Raw genomic sequence first — 20,127 nt, forward strand, 5'->3', positions numbered from 1 at the left:
TCATCTTTAACCCTTGGAATTTTGGTGATGATACCCCCCGTGTCTTTTCTTCCCCCTGTTTTGAATAATTCTAAGTACTGGTATTCAATAAGATTTAAGATCTTCCCTTTGTTCTTGAATCCATTGGCATGAAGCATCTTTAATTTTATTAATATTATTTCTGTCTCTTCTTTGGATAGTAGCATAAAAAAAGATTGTATTTTTTTTCTCTTCTCTTCAACCATTTAGATAGTGTTTAAAAGAGAGATAGAGACAGAAAGATTGAGACTGAAAGATAGAGACTAAGAAATTGAGACTGAAATAAGTCTCAGTGCTATGTTTGGTGTAAAGTAGGAGACACAAATTGAAATAAGAATGAAATTTTAATTTAATTTACACAAAGAGTAAAGTTAAAATTAATTAATTAAAATGGGAGTATTTTAGGTATAAAATATTATTAAAGTTTCAGTCTCCGTCATTATAGTTTTTGATTGCGGATGGCAGCTCATGGCGGTGAGCCAAAAATCCGCCATAAAGTTATAGCGGATGGCATTGCGGAAAATGGCGAAAATGGCGGATTACCTAAAAAATACACATATATGTACAAAAAAACATGCAGAAAAATTGCAAATATAATAAACTATAAAATCTATCTATATAAGCAACTTTCTAGTCATAAAACATCCAATTAATATAGCAAATATAGTAGCAAATTTAGCAAATAAACATAACATCAAGTTCAAATCATAAGTTCATAACTCAAAAGTCATAAGCAAGCCATAAAATAGAAGACACAACATAAAAACTATAGACCATCTAGATTCTAGCTCTCATCAAAGTCATCCAAATTAACACGATTATTATCATGTCCCTCTGCTCCCTCATCATCCTCTGATTCGGTATCATTGAATTGAATCTCCTCTTCTTGTTCTTCTTCATTTTCAGAATCCTCTTCATCTTCAAATTTTGGTTCTTCCTCTTCCACAATTACTGCCTTTTCTTTTCCTTTTTTTGAAGCCTTAGACCCACTTGGTCCACCCCTTGCACCACCTCTTGCAGTTGCAGGTTCTTTTCTTTTTTTTTTGTTGTCTTCTAGTATTTGTTATAGGATCATGTCCTTCCATTGCTTCAAAAAGAAGGTTCCAACTTAAAGTGTTATCATCTTGATGAACGAAATCAGCATCATCATCCACACTATCATCTCGAAAGGTGGCAGTCCCAATTTCTCCCACTAACCACTCATTACACTCATCAATATCATTGAGTTCAATAGGGTCAACTTCATCTTTAAGGTTGTACCTCTCGATGAGTTGTTAGTTATACTTTATGAAGACCAAACTCTCCATCCTTTCATGATCAAGCCTATTTCTTTTCTTAGTATGAATGTGCTCAAATATACTCCAATTGCGCTTACATCCAGAAGCACTACAAGTCAAGCTCAAGATCTTGATAGCAAGGTCTCGCATGTTTGGAGCTTCATGCCCATATGTCCGCCACCAAAATGCTATAAAATTAAAATAAATTTATCTAAGCCTTTAATAGTTTAACCGAACTAAATTTATAAAGCTTTGTAAAATTTATAACAATCTTACCGGGTAAAATCTTTTTCCTTTGAGATTTTGCAAAATCTGATCCAAAAAGTCCATAGCCGGCCTTGTATAGTGCTTGCTCCTCCAATATCTTCTGTTGCACAGCTTGACTTGGCACCAATCTAGTGATACACTCAAACCATCCCTTTGTAACTTCTAAATCCAGTTCAATCCGAGGGTTGTCATAAAACAACTCGGGATTTAGAAAATGACCGGTTGCATGCAATGGACGATGAAGTTGGTAATTCCATCTGTTGTCAATGATTTTAAAAACATCATTATACTTGCTCTCATCATTAAGAAATGTTTTCATGATGCATTCCTTTGCCTTCTCCATTGCTTCATAAATATATCCCATTGGTGGCTTCTTCTCTCCATCAACAAGTCTAAGCACCCGAACAAGAGGGCCCAAAATCTTAAGGGTGTACTTGACATGATTCCAAAAAGAGGGCATGATAACAATCTTTGTTGTCTCCCTCCCCTTTGCCTCCTTTGACAACTTATTCTTTGCCCATTCATCCGAGGTGAACATTCTTCTCAAATTTCCTTTCTCCTCATAAAGCCTTTCCAAAGAGAGAAATGAAGTGGCAAATCGGGTGACTGCATGCCTTACCAACTCCTTGCCATTTGTGAAGCTTCTCAACATAGCTAACGTGCTAGAGTGACTATAAATGAAGCTAACCAATGAAATGGCCCTTTTTATGGTTTTTTGAATTAATGGTAACTTCCCAATGTCCTCAAGCATCAAATCCAAACAGTGGGCAGCACAAGGAGTCCAAAACAAATTTGGCCTTTTCTCCATCAGCAACTTACCAGCAAGAACATAATTACTCCCATTATCAGTTACAACTTGAACAACGTTGTGCTCACCAATTTCCTCGACAACATCATCAAGAAGCTCAAATAATTTCTCACCAGTCTTCACATAATTAGAAGCATCAATAGACTTCAAAAACATTGTCCCAGCTCGAGAGTTTACAAGAAAATTAATATTGCTCCTTTGCCTTTTATCCGTCCAAGCATCTGACATAATAGAGCAACCATACTTTTCCCATTTCTCTTTATGACCCTTCAACAATCCTTTGGTGTAATCCAACTCCTCATTAAGCAGTGGAACCCTTAGAGCATGATAACTGGGAGTAGGTAAATTGGGACCAAAGCTTCCAACAGCCCACAACATTTCTTGAAAACTCTTCAACTTTACCGGGTTCAATGGAATCCCAGCTTGGTAGAACCACTGTGCTATGTATCGATGAACTCTACGAACTGCTTCCTTATTACATACTTCCTTGATGTTCTACTGCCTCAATTTCTCTCTTTTGTTTCTTGCAATGGCAGTTTTAGGTTTTCTAACAAACAAGTCCATTGGACCTCTCATGCTAGTTGCACCCCTCTAGCACTACTTGCACCCCCTCTGGCTGCTGCCATTGGAGCTGGATTATAAGGTTCATCAATCCCTTGAGCATCTTCCTCCGACAATTCGAACCCCAAAACTCTCTAAGTCAAGTTCCCTAGCATTGACACTCTGTTCTTCGGTGCTTCCCGGGGTGGCACTTTGTCTTCCTCTATTTTTTTATGGTAATACTCCCATAATTCAGCAATAACATCTTTTGGAACCATTTTACATCCAGCAACGTTTCCAGGCTTGATCATTAAGTGCTCTTTTTCCCGTGTGATGCATCCTTTCATAATTTTTCCAAAAAAAGTACATACGGTGTCATTGGTATTTCCTTCTTCTACTGTACTAATATATTTCCAGCCTGGGTCACTCTATTAGAACGGATAGGAGCAGCGGGAGCAGGACCAACAGGGGCAGCACCAACAGTGGAACCAGCAGAGGCAGGGGTAGGAACATTAGAATCAAGGGCTTGTCTAGAAGTGGACATTGTATACTGAATACAAAAAAATGGAGGAGGAGAAGTTTAACACTGTCACTGATTATTGAGAAAGAATGGGTAGCAGGGAAGAGAGGAAAGAAAAAGATAGGAGCAGACTAGCAGAGAAAAAGGGGCACGAACCAACAGTGTCAAAAGGTGATGAGCAGCAGTGTTGAGAGAACAGAGACGGGCGGCGCGTTGGGCGGCGCGACGGGCGGCGCGACTGACGGCGGCGATGGATGAGGGCTGGTGAAGAAATCTGGGTTGCAGAGATGAGAGCACAGAGACAAAGAGAGGGAATTCTGGGTTGCAGAGATGAGAGCATAGAGACAAAGAGAGGGAATTTTTTTTTGAACAAGAGGCAAAGGAAGGAGTTATGAGTGAGGGGCTGAAAATTAAGGTTAGTGGTTAGTGGGATCTGACTTAGGTTTATTAAATTACCCAAACTACCCTCAATTTTTTCTGGAAAACCTAAAACAACCCGCTATTTCCGCCATATTCATTGCATCCCGCCATGGCGCCACCGCAATTGCGACCGCCATGGCGCCCCCTGTTATAACCCCATCGCGGCGTCCGGTGAATGGCGGCAGGGTCAAAACCCGCCATGCTATACCGTTATGGCGCCGCTATAACCGCCATTTCAAAACACTGTCTGTCATTAAAAATTTTTGTTTCCTGTGTTCCCATTTTTTAAAGGTACTGAAATACGAAAATTTTGAAGACAGAAATTAAAATTTTAGTATTAGTCTCTAAGCCAATAAATATGATATTGAGTCTCAGTCTCCCAACCTCTGTCCCAATATGTCAAAACAAACACTACCTTAACTCTTGCTCTCTTCCTAGTATTTTTTTCTCCTATTTCCATAATGCGGCAATAGCTTGTTTGGCTTCCAAAATTTGTTTTTGCTGCTCTAGTGTATGCGCAGTATTTTAGTTTTTGGATTTTAATCTTCCATTTGTTGATTTTCTAGTCTGCCCTTTTGAACGTGTCTTGCTCCATGACATGAGCTCCTTCTTGCAATTGTTTATTCTCTTTGACAAATCCTCCCATTCTTCTCCATTGCAATCTTGTGAGCCCCACCCCTTTTTTATGGTGTCACTGCAGCCCTCAGTGTCATCCCAAAAGTTTTCATATTTAGACAATTTTTGACTCCTTTGTTCCGACTTCAACTTGAGAATAAGAGGGCAATGGTCATATGAGATTGCTGACAAGGCCGTTAGTGATGCACTTTCAAACATCTCTCTCCATTTTCAATTCACAAGAGCTCTATCAAGCCTTTCTCTTGTGACAAAACTTCTCTTGAATTGCTGAACCATGTGAATTTGTTGCCTTTTAGCTCCAAATCCATAAGTGCAATTTTGTGAACAAATTCTCTGAACTCTTCGATTTGGACTTTAGGCTTCAGTTGCTTGCCCATTTTTTCCTTGGCTCAGGATCTCATTAAAATTACCATATGTGAAGCAACAATTCCAAGCATTACCTTTGTTGTCTTTAATATTAGTGGAAATAAAATTATGACGCCAAGAGTAAACAAACGCATCCATTCTACTTTTTCATAATAATTAATAAACATAGCCCTCTAGTTTTCATAAGGAAGATTATGGTCGGCCTATAGTGTTTATAAATTTCTGACTGGCTTGAATTTGTTGAATTTATTGTTGTGTTGCTGAATAATTATTTAGTTAAATTTTTTGTTGCTAAAAATTATCTGAATTTATTAATAACTATCATTACTGAATTTTGAATTTGTTTTTGTGTTGAAATAATCACTTAACAAAAAAAATTTTGTTGATAATTATCGATGAACTGAATTTGTTATTAAAAATTGTTGCTAAGATAAAATTTTTTGTTTGTTCTTTTTTTTACTAGAATTTAAAAAATATCTTCGTCACAAATACTATCAGAAATACCACCATCTCAAGAACAAGCATTATCAAATGAATTTTATTCTCACTTGTTTATTTAAATTGAGAAAGTATTTTGTATTAATGATTAATTTATTATCTCTTTTTATATCAATAGTTATGTATAAGAATTGATACTTGTTTTTATGTTTGTGAAGACATGTATTTTAACTTTTAATTTTAATTTTACTTTTATAAATTTTTGTCTTTATTTTATTATGACTGGGTTGACCGGGTACCCATCGGTTAAACCAGTAATTCGATGACCCGATTGTATGACCGGATTAATTACTGGTCTGATTCTGATAACTGTGGAAGTGAGTTTATAGTTATCAAATTCGGTTTAACCTGACCGGTTCGACCAAAAATTCGGTCACATAGTCAGACGGCCGGACCGAGTCACTAGTCGAACTGGATAATCATTGGACCCATTGGAAATCGGTTTGACCGGGTCAATTTTCAGTTAAACCGTTGACCCAGCTGGTTAGTTTAACCCGGTCCGTGTCTTCTTCTTTTAAAAAACCTGGAAAACGGGGTCGTTTCAGCCCCCCCCGACAGGTTGAATGAAACCCTAATCTGAAGGAACCCCCCAAACCCTAGCCTCGTCTCTCTTCTCTCTCGACAGTCCCTTACTCACGACCTATTGTTATTTCTTCCTCGGCCTCTTCTCTTTCGCCCCCTTCTTCCCGACCTTCTCCTGAGCCAGAAAAGAAAAAGCGCAAGGATTTAGAGTCTGGCTCTCCTTTTGAAGGTGAGGCCAAGGTGGATGCGCCTCAATTTATCTGGGAGCATATCTATCCTTATACTCATATAAGTATGGGTGATGTTTCTCTTCGAAACTACCTTACTATTCTGGCTCATGAGAGTATCACGGCGGTGGGGTGTGCACCAAGTTTTTTGATATTTTTGAGAAGATTCCCCTTAGCTCTTTGGGTTCATCCCAGAGGGTTGAAGAGTTGGAGGGGAGGATTCTTTTGTATCAGGAGGCTGAGAGGAGCCTGAAGGAGGAGGTCACTAAGCTGAGAGAAGAGAGGGATAATCTCCGGAAGGAGAGGGAGAGGTTGATGGGCCGATGCTCTATGGCGGAGAGTCTACGGAAGAAGGCGGAGCAGAGCTATTCAAGCTTGTTCCAGGACCTTGTGGAGGTCAAAAAACATCTGGTAAGAGCTCGGGACGCTTATGCGGATTTGGAGGACTCCATTGCCGAGGGATCCAAGGAGGCGTGGAGGGTTTTTAATGAGCAGGTCGGGGTTATAGCTCCCGACCTGGATCTCTCACCTTTGGATCCGGATAATGTTGTAATCGATGGGCCATTATATCTCCTCCCCGACCTGTGTCTGAATCCGAGTTGAAAACTCGGGGTTAGAGAATCATAGAATCCCCTCCCTGACCAGATGATGCTCCGAGTTCTTCCAAGGCTCCTGAGACTTCCCCTCCGACTCCTATGCATGTTTTTCTCCCTGACTCTGGTGGTGCTCCGACTACTCTTTCGGGTTCTGGTGGTGACGCCCTTCCGAATTAAGAAAAATTATCTTTGGCTATATGGGGACCCTGACTGTAGGTCCCCTCTTTTTTAAACTATTTATTTTTATGTTGTTGTGGTATGTTGTTGACACTTTCTTGGCCTTTTATGGCCGTAAACAAAATATTTAGAAATACCCTTTTTTGGACAAGGGTTTAAGTTACTTTTGTTGGTTGTATGCATGCTTTTTCTGTTTTAGGTTTCAAAAAAACCCTTTTTTGATCTTTTGTTTTGAAAAACTCCTTTTTTTTTGGCTGGCTGTCCTTCTTCTAAGTTTTTCTCGAATTTTCCTTGAAGGCTTGGGACAGTCTTTAGTGCTTTCTATGGGTTTTCTGATCTCTTTTTGGTATTCTTTGTGCTCAATTTTTTGATATATTGAGTTTTTATAACTTAGGTTATTTTTGCGATGCATTTCTTTGTTTCTCGGAATTTCCGACTTGTTAGTCAGTTAATTTCCAAGTTTGTTCATGATCGACTTTATAACCTCTTTACACCGACTTGTACCTCGTCGTTTTATCCTGACGACCATCTAGGTCGGTTCATGGGATTTAACGCTTTGTCGAGCTTAAGTCGGTGCATTTCGTAGAAAGCGAAAAGGAATTTATAAGAGATATTTGTAAAAGATCTTTATTTATTTGCAAAGATACTTTATTGCTACTAAGGATTTTGGGTTGTTTATGACCCCTTAGTCTCTACTGTGATGCCTCGTTAAAAGCTCCTCTTTAGAAAAAATCCTTTTATTTTGGAAAAAAATCATGAAGTTAGGAAAAGAGTACATCAGGGAGTAGAGTTCGCTTTTAACTGTAGTACCTTTTCATATTACAAGCATGCCACGACCTAGGTAGCTCGGTGCCATTTAAGTCGTCACCTTGTAATAACATTTTTCTAAGACCTCACTGATCTTGTACGGTCCCTTCCAATTAGCAGCGAGCTTTCCTTCCCAAGACTTGTTGACTCCTATGTCATTTCTAATTAAAACCAAGTCGTCTGGGGCGAAGCTCCTTCGAATGACTTTTTGGTTGTATCTGTTCGTCATCCTTTGTTTCAATGCTGCTTCTCTAATATGAGCTCGTTCTCGGACTTCAGGGAGTAGTTTAAGTTCTTCTTTGTGTCCCTTTATATTTCCAACTTCGTTGTAGAAGTTCACCATTGGGCTTTGCTCGTTGATTTCCACCAGTATCATGGCTTCTATGCCATAAGCAAGTCGGAAGGGTGTTTTTCCTGTGGCAGACTGAGGTGTGGTCTGATAAGCCCAAAGTACTTGCGGGAGTTCCTCGGCCCAGACTCCCTTTGCGTCCTGTAACCTTTTCTTCAGCCCTGCTAGTATGACCTTGTTTGCTGCCTCGGCTTGTCCATTTGCTTGTGGATGTTCTACCGATGTAAATTGATGTTTGATTTTCATACTGGCTACCAGGTTTTTGAAGGTTGAGTCGGTGAATTGAGTGCCATTATCGATGGTGATGGAGTGGGGTACCCCATATCTGGTGATGATGTTCTTGTAGAGAAACTTCTGACTTCTCTGAGTGGTGATGGTGGCCAATGGTTCTGCTTCTATCCACTTTGTGAAGTAATCCACTCCCACTATTAGATATTTTACTTGCCCCGCAGCTTATGGGAATGGTCCTAGCAAGTCCAATCCCCACTTTGCGAAAGGCCATGGGAAAGTTATAGTAATGAGCTCCTCGGGAGGGGCTACATGGAAGTTTGCACGCATTTGGCATGGTTGGCATTTTTTCACAAATTCCGTAGAGTCTTTTTGCAAGGTCGGCCAGTAAAATCCAGCTCGGATCACTTTTCTAGCCAACGACCTTGCTCCAAGATGATTCCCGCAGATTTCATTGAGCACCTCCTCTAACACCTCGGTTGTCTTGGAGGTCGGGACGCACTTTAGTAGTGGTGTTGATATCCCCCTTTTATAGAGGATATTTTTCACCAGCGTGTAATTTTGTACTTCTCTCCAGATTTTCTTGGCCTCTTTTTCTTCTTTGGGGAAGATGTCGAATTTTAGGTATTCGATTAAGGGCTTCATCCACCCGAGGTCTAACCTGGTGATTTCAAAGACGTCTTGAACAGCCTCCGTTTTGTCCACGGAGGGTTCAGGGAGAGTTTCTTGAATCAGGCTTCTGTTGTTCCTTCTTGGTTTGGTACTTGCTAACTTGGAGAGGGCGTCTGCCCTGCTGTTGAAGTCCCGAGTTATATGCTTTACCTCGGTCTCTTCAAAGCACCTAAGGTACTCCAAGATTTTGTCCAAGTATTTTTTCATGGTGGGATCTTTGGCCTGATACTCTCCGTTTATTTGGGAGGTCACCACTTGAGAGTCGCTGAATATAATTACTTTGGTTGCACCGACTTCTTCTGCCAGCTTTAACCCTGTAATCAAGGCTTCATATTCTGCCTGATTATTGGAGGCTAGGAATTCAAATTTGGGGAAAACTTCGATTTGCATTCCCCCTTCGCTGACCAATATTATGCCTGCCCCGCTTCTGACTTTATTGGAGGACCTATCTACATATAACTCCCATGTAGTAGATTTCTTCTCTTGGTCTCCCGCGTATTCTGCTAGGAAGTCGGTGAGGCATTGAGCTTTTATTGCCGTTCAGGCTTCATATTTCAAGTCGAACTCGGAGAATTCTATTGCCTATTGAACCATTCTTCCTGCAATGTCTGTCTTTTGAAGGACCTGCTTCATGGGATGGTTCGTTCGGACTTTTATCGTGTGTGCTTGGAAATACGGTCGTAATCGGCGTGAGGCTCCTACTAAGGAGTATGCAAACTTTTCAAGTTTTTGATACTTTAGTTTTGGGCCTTATAGAACTCTGCTGGTGAAGTACATAGGATGCTGCCCGACTTCATCTTCCCGTATTAGGGCTGCTGCTATAGCTCTGTCAGCTACTGACAGGTATAGGACGAGCTCTTCCCCGACCACGGGTTGGGTCAGGATTGGAGGCTGGCTCAAGAACTTTTTGAACTCCCGGAAAGCTTCTTCGCATTCCGGAGTCCATTCGAACTGGCATCTTTTTCTTAGTAGGGAGAATAGTGGAAGGGATCTTAGTGCCGATCCCGCCAGGAATCTGGAAAGGGCGGCAAGCCTTCTATTTAATTGTTGGACCTCTTTCAGACAAGTCGGGCTTTTCATTTCCAAGATAACTTTGCACTTATCGGGGTTTGCTTCGATTCCCCTTTGTGTTAGCATGAACCCTAAAAACTTTCCTGCCTCCACCGTAACAGTACATTTTGTGGGATTTAGTCTCATCCCATGAGACCTTACGGTGTTGAAAACTTGCAAGAGGTCTGTCAAGAGGTCGGTTTCCTCCTTAGTTTTCACCAGCATGTCATCTACGTAGACCTCCATTAAGTTCCCAAGGTGGGGAGCGAACACTTTATTCATCAACCTTTGATATGTGGCCCCGACATTTTTTAATCCAAATGGCATCACCACATAGCAGTAGTTTGCTCTAGGTGTGATGAATGAAGTTTTTTCCTCATCTGGTTTGTACATTGGGATTTGGTTGTATCCCGAGTAAGCATCCATAAACGACAAGTATTGATACCCTGAGCTTGCGTCTACTAGGGTGTTAATACTAGGAAGTGGATATGGGTCTTTGGGGCATGCTTTGTTTAGGTCGGTGTAGTCGACGCACATCCTCCACTTGCCGTTTTGCTTTTTGACTAGCACTACATTTGCTAGCCATGCCGGGTACTTGACCTCTCGGATGAAGTCGGCTTCCAAGAGGGCTTGTACTTGCTCTTCCACCACCTGAGCTCGTTCTGTTCCGAGCTTGCGCCTACGCTGCTGTACGGGTCATGATCCGGGGTGTACTGACAACTTGTGGGACATGAGCTGAGGGTCTATCCCTGGCATGTCAGAAGCTTTCCAAGCAAAGAGGTCAGAATTATCTCGCAGGAGCTTTATCAGCCTTTGTTTCAAATCTCCGTCTAGGTTGGCCCCTATGTTGGTGTTTTTTCCTTCCTCTTTTTCGATTTGAACCTCTTCGGTTCTTCCACCCGGTTGTGGTCGCAGCTCTTCCCTAGCTTTTATTCCCCCGAGCTCTATGGTGTGAACTTCCTTGCTCTTTTCTCAGAGGTTTAAGCTTTCAATGTAGCATTTTCTTGCCAATTTCTGGTCTCCTCGTACCGTCGCTATTTCCTTAGGTGTTGAAAATTTCATGCAATGGTGAGGGGTTGACACCACCGCTCCGAGCCGATTTAACGTAGTCCTGCCGATTAAGGCATTATACGCTGACCCGACATCGATGACGATAAAGTCGATGCTCAGAGTTTTGGAATTTTCCCCCTTTTCGAAGGTCGTGTGGAGGGGGATGTATCCCAGTGGCTTAATCGGCATGTCTCCTAGTCCATATAGGGTGTCCGGGTAAGCTTTTAGCTCCCTTTCATCCAACCTTAACTTGTCGAATGCGGGCTTAAAAAGTATATCAGCCGAACTCCCTTGGTCCACCAAGGTCCTGTGGAGGTTGGCATTTGCCATAATCATGGTTATCACCACCGGGTCGTCATGCCCGGGCATGATCCCCTGCCCGTCCTCTTTGGTGAACGAGATGGTTGGGAGATCGAGAGATTCGTTTCCAACTTGATAAACTCGCTTCAGGTGTCTTTTGCAAGATGATTTAGTGAGCCCCCTCCTGCGAATCCTCCAGAGATCATATGTTTGTGTCTCTCGGGGGTTTGTAGTGGTGGGTCTCTTCTGTCTTCATCATCTCGCTTTCTTTTTCTGGGATTCTCCGACCTTTCCATGAGATATCTATCAAGGCGACTTTCTTTTTCTGGGATTCTCGCTTTCTTCATCATCTTATGGTACTCACAGTAGTCGCCGCGACTTCCTCCCTTTTGTTTTTGATGGGTCTAGGAGGCGACAACCTTTCAATATTACAGATTTCTCTGTATACGTCCACTAGGGAGACTTTTAGAGGAGTATAGGAGTGATATCTCCTCGGCCTGTCGGGGCCGACCTCCTCTTTTTTCTTGGGCTCCCTTTCTCTCTCTTTTGCTGAGTGAGGAGGCCCCTATCGCCAGCTGGGCTCCCGTAGTCTGACATTTTCCTCCATATTGATGTACTTTTCTGCTCTCTCTTGTACATCACTCAAAGAGGTTGGGTGCTTTTTTGATGTGGACTGAGAGAAGGGGCCCTCTCTAAGTCCATTTACTATCCTCATGATAACTGCCTCTGTGGGTAGGTCTTGAATTTCCAAACACGCTTTGTTGAACCTTTCCATGTAGTCACGTAGAGGTTCCCCGACCTCCTGCTTAACTCCTAGGAGACTCGGCGCGTGCTTTACTTTATCCTTCTGGATAGAGAACCGCATTAGGAATTTTTTCGAGAGGTTCTCAAAGCTGGTGACCGATCTTGGAAGGAGGCTATCAAACCACTTCATAGCTGCTTTCGACAGGGTGGTCGAGAAAGCTTTGCAGCGAGTTGCATCAGAAGCATCAGCTAGATACATCCGACTTTTGAAATTGCTTAAGTGATGCTTCGGATCTGTGGTTCCATCATAGATGTTCATATCAAGGCTTTTGAAGTTTCTTGGAACTTTTGCCCTCATTATGTCCTCACTGAACGGGTCCTCTCCTCCCAAGGGCGACTCTTCTCGGTCGCCGCGGGAGTTCCGACTTTTAAGGGAGGATTCAAGCTTCAAGAGTTTTTCTTCCAACTCTTTTCGTCATTCTATCTCTTCTCTGAGGTTTCGCTCTGCCTCTCGTTGTCGTTCTAGTTCCTGTTCCAGTTGCTCCAAACGACCTTGGTGGCTGTGGACCAGCCCCATTAGCTCGGTTGCATGGGGTGGCCCTTCCTTTCCGGACTCTCGTCCTTCCGAGGAATTTACCTTTGGGTTCTTAAGCCAGAGGTGCCTTCTCTATGCTGGTCGTTGGTTCCTTTGTGAAGGGTCGGGTTTGCGTCATTATTTCTGGTATCTGGATTTTCTTGTTCGGAATCAGACGCTGTATGACCATCTTCTGGTGAGTTGTCCGCCATTACTGGTTGATTTCTCGGGTCCCCGGCAACGGCGCCAATGTTACGTTGGGTAACTGAAGATTAATGGGCTGGACTCGTTGGGTTGGCCCAATCGTCTGGGGAAGGAAGCCTTCGAAGGGGTTTGCGCCTTTAGGGCCTCCGTCTGACTTGTACGTGTGAGAGAATGGGGAGGTGGTACCTGCAAAGACACTCCGATGCCTAAGTTAGCAAGGATGTGAGCAGGTCTAGAGAGTATTGAGACTTAGAATACCTGAGGGGTGTCAGTGTATTTATAGTGGTGAACCAATAACCACTATTGGAGTAGTTCCACCTTTTAGGGTGGACAACCGTCCCTTTATCTTAGGGAGGTTACGATATGACTCCTGGAAGTAGATTGAGAGATTTTAGGGGCAATTATTATCTGCCAGCTAATCTCTGCTTCCGACTTTTTTGGATCAAGTCATGGGGAGCACCGACTTCTTAAGAGAAGGTCGGTGTACTGAGGTGCCCAACCTTGTGGGTTGGATATGTCATTTGGACCTGGACCTTAGCGTTGGGTCAGGGTATGAACAATAAATATACTCAAAATGTTGTATGAGATAAGCTCACTGTTTATTTATGTAAATGTACATCAACTTGAATGCATATATTCTACCAAAAAGCTTTACTTTACTTTTATTTTTATAATTTTATATTTTTATTTAATTATGGCCGGATCAATTAGGTAAACCAGTGATTTATTGATTGAACCAGTAATCCGATCTAATGACCGGGTTGATTACCAGTTTGATTCTGATAATTATGGTCAACATGATTGATGTTTGGCAATTCTATACCGAAATTGATTTTGATAAAATAAATATTATTTATATAATATTAGTTAAAATCATTTTTAGATAAATAATTACTAAAAAATGACATTAAATTATAATATTATTTTTTAATTATGTTTAATTTTTTTGATATTTTTTATCAGTTTTATATCTATATGTTGCTGCGTGTTGCGACTCTTAGTTCTAAAAACCGAACCAAATTTGTCGGTTCAATCGGTTTAACCGAAAATTAGTCACTAAATTGGTTCAATTAGCCTTATAAATTGTCTGAAAAAATCGGTTATAGAATTGGCTGAACGGCGGTTAATCGATAAACTGCCAAAACCGACCGGTTTTTGAAGGGTTTTCGGTTCGATAAACCATTCTAAAGCGGCGCCGTTTTCACCTTTAAAGAAGAAAAAAAAAAAAAAAACTAATGAGTTATCCCCAAACGCCCCGGTCCCACTCTTCTCTTTCTCTCTGGAAACTGGAAATTGAAGTAAAGAACCCTAGTCCCGCAGCCTCAGCCACCGCAGCCTTCCAGCAAGCAGCCTCGCCATCGTCGCTTGTTGCGGGTTCTTCTCATCGTTCCTCTTCTCTCGGCGTCAAGGTCGAGCTCAAAGCCTCAAATTCACCGCCGAAACCCCCCTCCTCGCCGTCGCAAGAAAGTCGCGCTGTGGCGTCGCCGTCGCGAAGGCTTGCCGGTCGTCGTCTCTTCGTGCTCTCTCTCTGCTGAATGCTTTACATCTATAGCACATGTATGCACCCCACTTTTTCTTATGTTTTATCTGTTAGGAGATGTCTTATCTCGTCTATGATGTTATATACTTTGAAAACATTTATTTCACGCTTCGATATGTCTCCGTATAGGTCCTCTGTTTTCTGTATGCTTTGATTTCCAGTTCTTACATGCATTTCTGAATATTTTCATGATTTGGTTGTAATAAATCAAAATAATTAAATTGGCAATTTCAGTACTTTTCTTTCCTGCCATCATTACTAGCACGATCCAAGCAGCTTCAAAATTACAATCGTTGGTTGAAGTTTCAGTTGCTTTGAAAGTTGTGGCCACATTTGATTCATCTTACTTGGTGCTATTTATGTTGATAATAAGCACCATTATTACACCTTTGCTTTTTGCATACAAGGTTCTACTACAGTCAACTTAATGATATGGTTTCTGCTGCATTTTATAATGATTTATTTCTCATGCTGAAAGTTTAGTCCATATATTTTGTTTAAATATGTGTTTTCTGCTAGAAGTTGTAAGATATCATTCTCAAGAGCTATTTGTACATGCTTTAAGGAAATTTTCCTATAATTCTTAATCTATGTATGGTTCTTTTCTTTTTCTGAAAAAAAATTCCCTTGTAGCTCTTAATGCCATTAATCTTTCTATACCCGTAGGAGATTGAAGATGGAATGCTTGGTAGCAGTCCTCTAGTAAGTACTAGGAACAACCTCTCTTTGGCTAGAGGGGATGGAATTCCTGTCTAAAGCATGTCTCTGGCTTCAAAGAATGTGCCTTTTTTGATGAATAAATGGAGATACTATCTCATTTATTTCTGGCAATGTTATTTTGATATTTGGTCTCAACCCCGAAAGGTTTATATGGGATATCTTTGTGGCATCAATGCATTTCCTTGCATCTGATATAAATGATTGTATTTTGTTTGGAATTGGGGTATCTTCAATTTATTTTTGCTTGTTCAATTCTGAGTTGGAGTTGGGCTTAATTGTGAGCTGCTGGGTTTAACTCCCAGTTGCTGAGTTAATAATATTGATTTTGTTGATATTTGCTTATTCTGAATTGCTGATTTTCTGATGATTACTGATTAGCGATGATTAGTGCTTGTGTTTAGTTAAAAATTTGGTTGTTAATGTTTTTTTGGTGGTAGAACATTATGTAGAATTGTGGAATTATTGAATTTTATTAGGTTAGAAATTATTGAATTTAAATATTTGAAATTATATGTTGAATTTTAATAATATTTAATTAAACTGGTTGAACCATTGAACCAGTGAACCAGTTATCTTACCGGTTCATTGACCGGTTTGGTTCTCGCAACCTTCCTGTGTGTGCATTCCTAGCTGCAGAGTAAGGAAACAGGGTGGTAAATTTAAGAAACCCTAGGTAGGCAGGTAGCAGGTGATTTCAGAAACGACGCAATGGGGAAGAAGCAGCATAGCAAGGATAGGATGTTCATCACCAAAACGGAGTGGGCCACCGAATGGGGTGGTGCCAAATCCAAAGAGAATCGCACCTCCTTCAAACGCCTTCCTTTCTATTGCTGCGCGTAACTACTCTCCCTCTCACTCTTAGTTTCCTCCTTTCACGATGATTATCTCTTCACCTTTTACTTTTTTAACGATTCAGGCTTACATTTACTCCGTTTGAATATCCGGTGTGCACAGCTGATGGGAGTGTTTTCGATGTTATGTGAGTTTCTGCAATCCATTGCAAGTGTTTTTACTTCCTTTTTTTTTTAAAAAATCTAAACTTAATTGGCTGTAATCTAATAAATTGGGTTTGCAATTTGGTTGCAGGAACATCACCCCGTATATTGTTAAATATGGGAAACACCCCGTCACTGGAGCTCCCCTCAAGCAGGAAGATCTCATTCCACTAACTTTCCACAAGAATTCTGAAGGTTTTTTGTCTTTCTCTGCTGTGGTTCAGTGTTTCATAGGATTTAGTTTGCTTTTCCTTTTCGTTCGTTCTTCAAATTGTGTTGATTTATTTTCGTTGGGATGATTGATTTGCAGTTTTGGATTCTTCTTTAGATTAATATTTTGGTTTATCTGCTTGCTTCTTATACTAAGTATGTGACTCAACCTGCAAATTGAAATATAATAAGTTCCCATTGGTTCGTCATTGTTGGAGAGGTGTTGAACATAGGAAATGACAATGACTGTTTCCTTCTAATTGTTTGATCATTATTAGAAACTTGTATGTGCATTCCGCTCTTTGTGGATATTGTTGTTATGTTACATAGTAATGTTTTCTAAGTGAATGCTTTTGCAAATTCAACTAAGCTCTGGCAGAATTTTTCTTTGAGATAATTTTGCTAGTATTTTTGTGGATCTTTTGTATTGCTGAAGCAGTCTCCCATGATAATATGGTTTGTGTTGTTTGGGGAAGGAGTGGGTAAGGGGTGTAGGCTATATAATGTTTTCTTGGTTGGGTTTCCTATATGTTACTATTGACTAACATTTCTTTGTTATTCTGCAGGAGAATATCAATGTCCTGTGCTAAACAAAGTTTTCACTGAATTTACACATATTGTCGCAGTGAAGACTACAGGAAATGTGTTTTGCTATGAGGTTTGTTTTTATATGATCCATGTTGTTATAATGCTAGTTTACTTGCGTAAATAGTTTTTATATTGGTGTAAATTATGGAAAATAGGCTGTTAAAGAATTAAACATCAAAACGAAAAACTGGAAAGAGCTGCTCACTGATGAGCCATTCACGAAGGATGATCTTATAACTATTCAGGTTAGTTGTTTTGGATGAAACTGCTTTATCCATTTTTTTGTCTTTCATTGGCTTGTTTTTAAATCTTGTTAATTCTTGTGTATCTTTGTAGAATCCTAATGCACTTGACAAGAAAGTTCTGCTGGATTTTGATCATGTCAAAAATAGTTTGAAAATTGACGACGAAGGTATGCTACAGCCTGAAGCTTCATCTTTTGTGAGCTACTATAAATCATTTGATGATGATGTCACTGCTTTCATTGTTGTAATTAGTAGTAGGTTTGATACCTTCAATTTTATTTTCTCAGAAATACAGAAAATGAGATCAGATCCAACCTATAACATAAATGTGTCGGGGGATATCAAGCAAATGCTTCTAGAGCTTGGAACTGAGAAAGGAAAGGAAACTGCAATGCATGGGGGAGGTGGTGGCAAGGCACAACAAGAAAGAGCTGCTGCACTTGCTGCCATCTTAGCTGCAAGATCCCGTGTTAAAGAAGATTCCAAATCAGATCAAAATGGAGAGACTAAAGCTCCCCAGGCTTTTAGTATTGTAGATGCTGCATCTGCTGCTGTACATGGAAGAAGTGCAGCTGCTGCTAAAGCCTCTTCTAGTGATAAAACAGCTGCTAGAATAGCTATGCACATGGCTGGTGATAGGGAGGCAGTGAATGCAAAGCTGGTAAGTTACTCAATGGAACCTCCTTATAACCACTTACTAGATTTAGGGAGGTCATAGGAATAATCTAATGACCATTTCTGTGTACTACATGATGCAAGGACCTGACCAGTGGGCGTCTAACCAATGCCCTATTGTTAACATCGTTTAATTGCAATTTTTCTATTTTAGGTGAAAAGCCGTTACACTACTGGAGCTGCTTCCCGGTCATTCACTTCAACATCATTTGATCCGGTTACCAAAAATGACTTTGAATATGTGAAAGTTGAGAAGAATCCAAAGAAGAAAGGATATGTACAACTGCATACAACACACGGTGATTTGAACATTGAGCTGCACTGTGATATAACACCAAGGACATGTGAGAACTTTATCACTCTTTGTGAACGTGGATATTACAATGGAGTTGCTTTTCATCGGAACATTCGGTAGGACAAGAACCTTTCTGTTTGAATTTCTCTTTCTACCTGGACCAAATCAAGGCTCACATAGTATGATGATGTCTTACTATCCTCTATATGCAGGAATTTTATGATACAAGGCGGTGATCCTACTGGTACTGGAAAAGGTGGTGAATCAATATGGGGACAGCCTTTTAAAGACGAGCTTAACTCTAAATTAGTTCATTCTGGAAGAGGTGTGGTTAGCATGGCAAATAGTGGTCCACACACGAATGGTTCCCAGTTTTTCATCTTGTACAAGTCCGCAAAACATTTAAACTTTAAACACACAGTATTTGGAGCAGTAGTTGGTGGCTTGACTACATTAGCAGCAATGGAAAAGGTTCCCGTTGATGATAATGATCGGCCCCTGGTGAGTCATGTATTCGTATTGGTATCGATGCAATTGATTGCCCTGCTTTTTACTTGGGTCCAATTTTAATTTTATAAACTGCATTCCTGTTCAACTAAAGTACACGGTCAAGAAATATGAATAAGCTTTAAAATAAGCATATTCTTCTACTGTGTACATACATGTTTTTAGCTATTCATCTTTGGTTTCATGCATTGAATTTTCGCTCTAAAGTGGGTACTAAATATCATTGTAACTTAAAATCACGTTGGATTACAATATTCTTCCCCTTTACCAGAGGTTTATACTTTTACTATCTCATTAATACAATGCTGTGTCTCGTCATGACTCAAGAACTTGTTTGTTAAACGGTGCCAAGCATTCAATGGTTTAAATAGTTGAGCTTACAGAGCAACGTCTGAGTGATACATTTAATTCATAATGTTCTAAATACTTTTTGTTTGGGTCTTTCAGGAAGAAATCAAGATAACAAGTGTCACAATTTTTGTGAATCCTTATACAGAACCAGATGAGGAAGATGAGCAGGATAAAGAAAAAGAGAAGATCGAGGATGAAGATAATGTTTGTTCCTTTTACTGGTTGTGTTTTCTCATTTCTTTAAGGTTTTTTGTTGACTAATCCCATGGACTTGTTTCTTTTCTTGTTTATAATTTAGAGTAAGGTGGGATCATGGTATAGCAATCCTGGAGCTGGAACATTAGAATCTGGAGGTACGGTTGGTGGCGGTGTTGGCAAGTACTTGAAAGCCAGAACTGCTCAACAGCCCGAGTCAACAACCAGTACAGCCGTTGTAGGCAAGAAAAGAAAAGCCGGAGCTGCCACTGGTGAATTTAAAGATTTTTCTGCATGGTAACAATCCAAAGCTTGTACCATTTGTAAAGAATAAAGAAACTGGTATCATTTATTATAGCAATTATCTTTGCATATGGGAAAATTGACACGAAAGTGAGAGAAAAATATTAATTGCATCCCAATTGAGGATTTGTACAATAACAATAGGTGTATCAGTTACAAGAATAGAATCATTTTGTCCAGTTTGTGTTCCCTCTGTCTCTTCATTGGAAATCGCAGGTTGCAATCATGATCTGTTGCATCTGGATTTGATTGATTGACGCAACTGGCTGGCTTACCAAACAGTATGAATAAGTAGAGAAGAGTGTATTAGAAAATTTATTGACGACTTTATTCCATGGCAGATATGCGAATTTCCCCACTATGTAAATGATTTAACCACACTGTTGCTCTCTGTTGGGCGTTATCAATACGATCCGATCGACTTTTGGTTACAGGGTTCAGGGAATTTCTTCTATTCTTGTCTGGCGTGAGTGCTAAATTCAGCTAAGGTTGTCCTTCACAACTATCTAGTCACCTATGACCTAGCCTTGCCAGTTTTCCTTGTGTGTGTAACAGAATATAATCATCTTTTTCATTGACTTGTGTCATAGACTCAAGGATGCCACATTTGTCATCTTCATATTTAGGGGGCAAACTGTTCATAAATCATTATT

General features: G+C 40.4%; 2 protein-coding genes across 5 annotated transcripts; one reads left to right on the top strand and one right to left on the bottom strand.

Moving 5' to 3' along the window:
• Positions 1-484: 484 nt before the first annotated feature.
• On the bottom strand, positions 485-2,748 carry LOC112803191 (uncharacterized). Its single transcript, XM_025846703.1, has 3 exons — positions 1,572-2,748; positions 1,394-1,483; positions 485-561 (listed from the first exon to the last, which is right to left on the bottom strand). Exons 1-3 carry the CDS (start codon positions 2,746-2,748, stop codon positions 485-487), a joined length of 1,344 nt encoding a protein of 447 aa, XP_025702488.1.
• Positions 2,749-14,074: 11,326 nt separating this feature from the next.
• On the top strand, positions 14,075-19,653 carry LOC112800467 (peptidyl-prolyl cis-trans isomerase CYP65). 4 transcript variants are annotated; one of them, XM_025842754.3, is made up of 13 exons: positions 14,076-14,407; positions 15,057-15,092; positions 15,672-15,946; positions 16,027-16,089; positions 16,197-16,300; positions 16,882-16,973; positions 17,059-17,148; positions 17,240-17,315; positions 17,436-17,809; positions 17,978-18,234; positions 18,331-18,619; positions 19,073-19,180; positions 19,275-19,653. In XM_025842754.3, the coding sequence occupies exons 3-13, from the start codon at positions 15,819-15,821 to the stop codon at positions 19,470-19,472; spliced, it is 1,779 nt and encodes a 592-aa protein (XP_025698539.1). In that variant the 5' UTR covers positions 14,076-14,407; positions 15,057-15,092; positions 15,672-15,818; the 3' UTR covers positions 19,473-19,653. The 4 variants fall into 4 exon arrangements, with proteins under 4 accessions (XP_025698541.1, XP_025698539.1, XP_025698538.1 ...); XM_025842755.3 differs by having other exon boundaries at positions 14,088-14,407; positions 15,741-15,946; XM_025842756.3 differs by lacking the exon at positions 15,057-15,092 and having other exon boundaries at positions 14,075-14,407; positions 15,741-15,946.
• Positions 19,654-20,127: the final 474 nt, after the last annotated feature.

The sequence above is a fragment of the Arachis hypogaea genome, chromosome 5 (assembly GCF_003086295.3).
Source record: "Arachis hypogaea cultivar Tifrunner chromosome 5, arahy.Tifrunner.gnm2.J5K5, whole genome shotgun sequence".
NCBI classification, from domain to species: domain Eukaryota; kingdom Viridiplantae; phylum Streptophyta; class Magnoliopsida; order Fabales; family Fabaceae; genus Arachis; species Arachis hypogaea.

Coding starts and splice junctions, on each gene's coding strand:
- LOC112803191 (XM_025846703.1), bottom strand. CDS start 2,748: ATGTTGTGGGCTGTTGGAAGCTTTGGTCCCAATTTACCTACTCCCAGT. Junction 1,484..1,571: donor AAGGAAAAAGATTTTACCCG/GTAAGATTGTTA, acceptor TTAATTTTATAG/CATTTTGGTGGCGGACATAT. Junction 562..1,393: donor GACTTGTAGTGCTTCTGGAT/GTAAGCGCAATT, acceptor TGTATTTTTTAG/GTAATCCGCCATTTTCGCCA.
- LOC112800467 (XM_025842756.3), top strand. CDS start 15,819: ATGGGGAAGAAGCAGCATAGCAAGGATAGGATGTTCATCACCAAAACG. Junction 16,090..16,196: donor GGGAGTGTTTTCGATGTTAT/GTGAGTTTCTGC, acceptor ATTTGGTTGCAG/GAACATCACCCCGTATATTG. Junction 17,810..17,977: donor AGGCAGTGAATGCAAAGCTG/GTAAGTTACTCA, acceptor TTTCTATTTTAG/GTGAAAAGCCGTTACACTAC.